This window comes from Camelus ferus, chromosome 17 (assembly GCF_009834535.1).
Source record: "Camelus ferus isolate YT-003-E chromosome 17, BCGSAC_Cfer_1.0, whole genome shotgun sequence".
Lineage (NCBI taxonomy): Eukaryota > Metazoa > Chordata > Mammalia > Artiodactyla > Camelidae > Camelus > Camelus ferus.
This window is the reverse complement of record NC_045712.1, coordinates 26,660,563-26,662,960: the sequence shown is the minus strand read 5'-3', so window position 1 is coordinate 26,662,960 and position 2,398 is coordinate 26,660,563. Positions and strand designations below refer to the sequence as shown.

The window sequence follows — 2,398 nt, the reverse complement described above, 5'->3', positions numbered from 1 at the left end:
AGGCAAAGATGGAAGTGGGGCTGTCATCTGTTCATCATATGTTAACTGAGTACCGACTGGGTGCCAGGCGGTGTGTAGAGCTGGAGGTTGTGTGGTGAATACACTCCTTCAGCTTGATTCTCAGGAGGTCACAGTGAGGAGGCCGAGAGGGTGTAGGACACAGACTGGTCCCTCCGTCTCCTGGAGAATTCATCCTTCTGGAGCAACCCTGCCAATGAAACTCCCCATGGGGCCCAGGAGAGGCCAAGATGTTGTCAGGGAGATGGAGGAACCATTTCTTCACCTTGCACAGGAGGCAGACCTCACCCACTGCCCAGCAATCCCCTGAGGCAAGAGCGGGGCCTGAGGCAAGTCCAGCTCACACCCTGGCCGGGGGCAGGGATGGGGCAGGTGGGGAAGGCTCCTGCTTGAGCAATTGCATCAGGCCCAGGCTGAGCATAAAGGAGGGTCCTGTGGGCTGGGAGGAGGCAGACTCGGGGACTATGGAGACCCAGAGGGCCAGCCTCTCCACGTGCCGCTGGTCACTGTGGCTACTGCTGCTGGGACTAGCGGTGCCTTGGGCCAGCGCCCAGGCCCTGAGCTATAGGGAGGCGGTGCTTCGAGCTGTGGATCGCCTCAATGAGCAGTCCTCAGACCCCAATCTCTACCGCCTCCTGGAGCTGGACCTGCCGCCCAAGGCTGTGAGTCGGGGAGGGGCTGGGGAGGGAGGCGTCTCCCGCCAGGCTTGGCCACACTGTCCCTCCCTTTGCTCGCGCTGTACCTCCTGTCAGGAAGGCACCTCTCCCTCTAGGTGGGATCCCACCTCTCACAGAAATCTTCCCAGTGCTGGGTCCCCTCCCATTGTGAGAGCCTTCTGCCTGGCATCTCTGCTGTGGGAACAGAGCCCTGACAGCCCGCTCAGGCTCCAGGGACTCCTGGGGGCTCCAGGGATACGCTGGGGTCACTGGTTCTGGGATGTGACTTCCCTGCTTCCAGTCCCCTGTGCACGCCATTGTCTCCCCACCAGGGAAGGGCTGTGCTCAGCCTTGGGGTTCCAGTGACAAGGTCTTTCCCTGCAGGTGTCCCCTGACTTCCCTCAGCCCCTCCAAGGGGGAGGTGCCCCTCAGGAGAGCGGGTCTGAGGTTCCCTCCTGCTCCCTGTGCGCCTGGGAGCCCAGGACCAGGCTGTGTCCTCCTCCCCTCTGTACCCAGCCCCCAGCCCAGGGCCAGGCACATGGGACGGGCTGTCAAGGGGGCTGTCCTGCTGGGGGCAGGGAGACAGGTCACACAAAGAAGCATGAGCCTGAGCCAGTCTCCCCACTTTGATCCTTGAGCAGGACGAGGACCCAGACACCCCAAAGCCTGTGAGCTTCATGGTGAAGGAGACCGTGTGTCCCAGGAGGACACAGCAGCCACCGGAGCAGTGTGACTTCAAGGAGAATGGGGTGAGGCTGGGATCTGGGAGCACTGGTGGGTGCCTCCCCAGGACCCTAACAGAAGGCTTCAGGGGGTGGTTAGCAGCTCCTGGTGTGAGGCTGGGTGGTTATGGCTCAGGGGTTCCAGTGTGACCTGGAGTCTCCCCTTCCAGGTGGTGAAACAGTGTTTGGGGACAGTCACCCTGGACCAGATCACGGGCCAATTGGCAGTCACCTGTGATGAGGTGAGTGACCCCTTCTGGGCTGCAGGGGCTGCTGGTGGGGGTGGTGTGTGGAATATTCTTTGGACCAATTACCTTATGTCCCATCCAGGGTAGGGGAAGCCCTTGTACCCTGGACCCCGCTCACTGTAGCCCCAGATCTCCCACTTAGGCTCTGGAATCCCTTAGAGCAGTGGTTCTCTAAGTGGGCTTCCCACCCAGGGCTTGTCAGAAAAGCAGACTCTCAGGCCCCACTCATACCTACTGAATTAGAGTCTGGGGTGGGGCTCAGCAGTTTGTATTTTAAGAAGTCCTCCTGGGGATTCTGTGCTGAAGTTTAAGAGGCATTGACCACAGTAAAAGGCTTTCAACCCCTGCTTCTGTCAAGCTTTGCTGGGATGGGCTTGTGACCCTGGGAAGCCCCTTGTCATCTCTGGACCTTGGTTTCCTCATCTGTGTGTGGGTGTAGGGATTCAACCACATGCTCCAAGGTCACAGCCAGATGGTGAACTGGGGACACAAGGCCCCTGGGGTCACCCAGGTAGGGGAGGTGTGTAAATGGGAAAGATTCTGTTCTTACATCTGGGTTCATTTCTCACAAGTAACTTGTTTCTTCCCATGTACAGCTCCAGAGTGTCGGTTTGGGCAGGATAGTAAGAAAGGCGATCAAGTATGTCCCGACAGTCATCCGTATAGCCAGCTGGTTTTTATGAATTGTGAGTCCAGGAAAGAGTCCTCAGGGTCCTCCTGTCTTGGCTCAGGTTACTAGACTCTGAGAAATAAA

The 2,398-nt window shown here is 58.6% G+C and overlaps 1 protein-coding gene across 1 annotated transcript; it reads left to right on the top strand.

Moving 5' to 3' along the window:
• Nucleotides 1-471: 471 nt before the first annotated feature.
• On the top strand, nucleotides 472-2,398 carry LOC102514008 (protegrin-2). Its single transcript, XM_006173484.3, has 4 exons — nucleotides 472-680; nucleotides 1,316-1,423; nucleotides 1,567-1,638; nucleotides 2,241-2,398. Exons 1-4 carry the CDS (start codon nucleotides 483-485, stop codon nucleotides 2,325-2,327), a joined length of 465 nt encoding a protein of 154 aa, XP_006173546.2. The 5' UTR covers nucleotides 472-482; the 3' UTR covers nucleotides 2,328-2,398.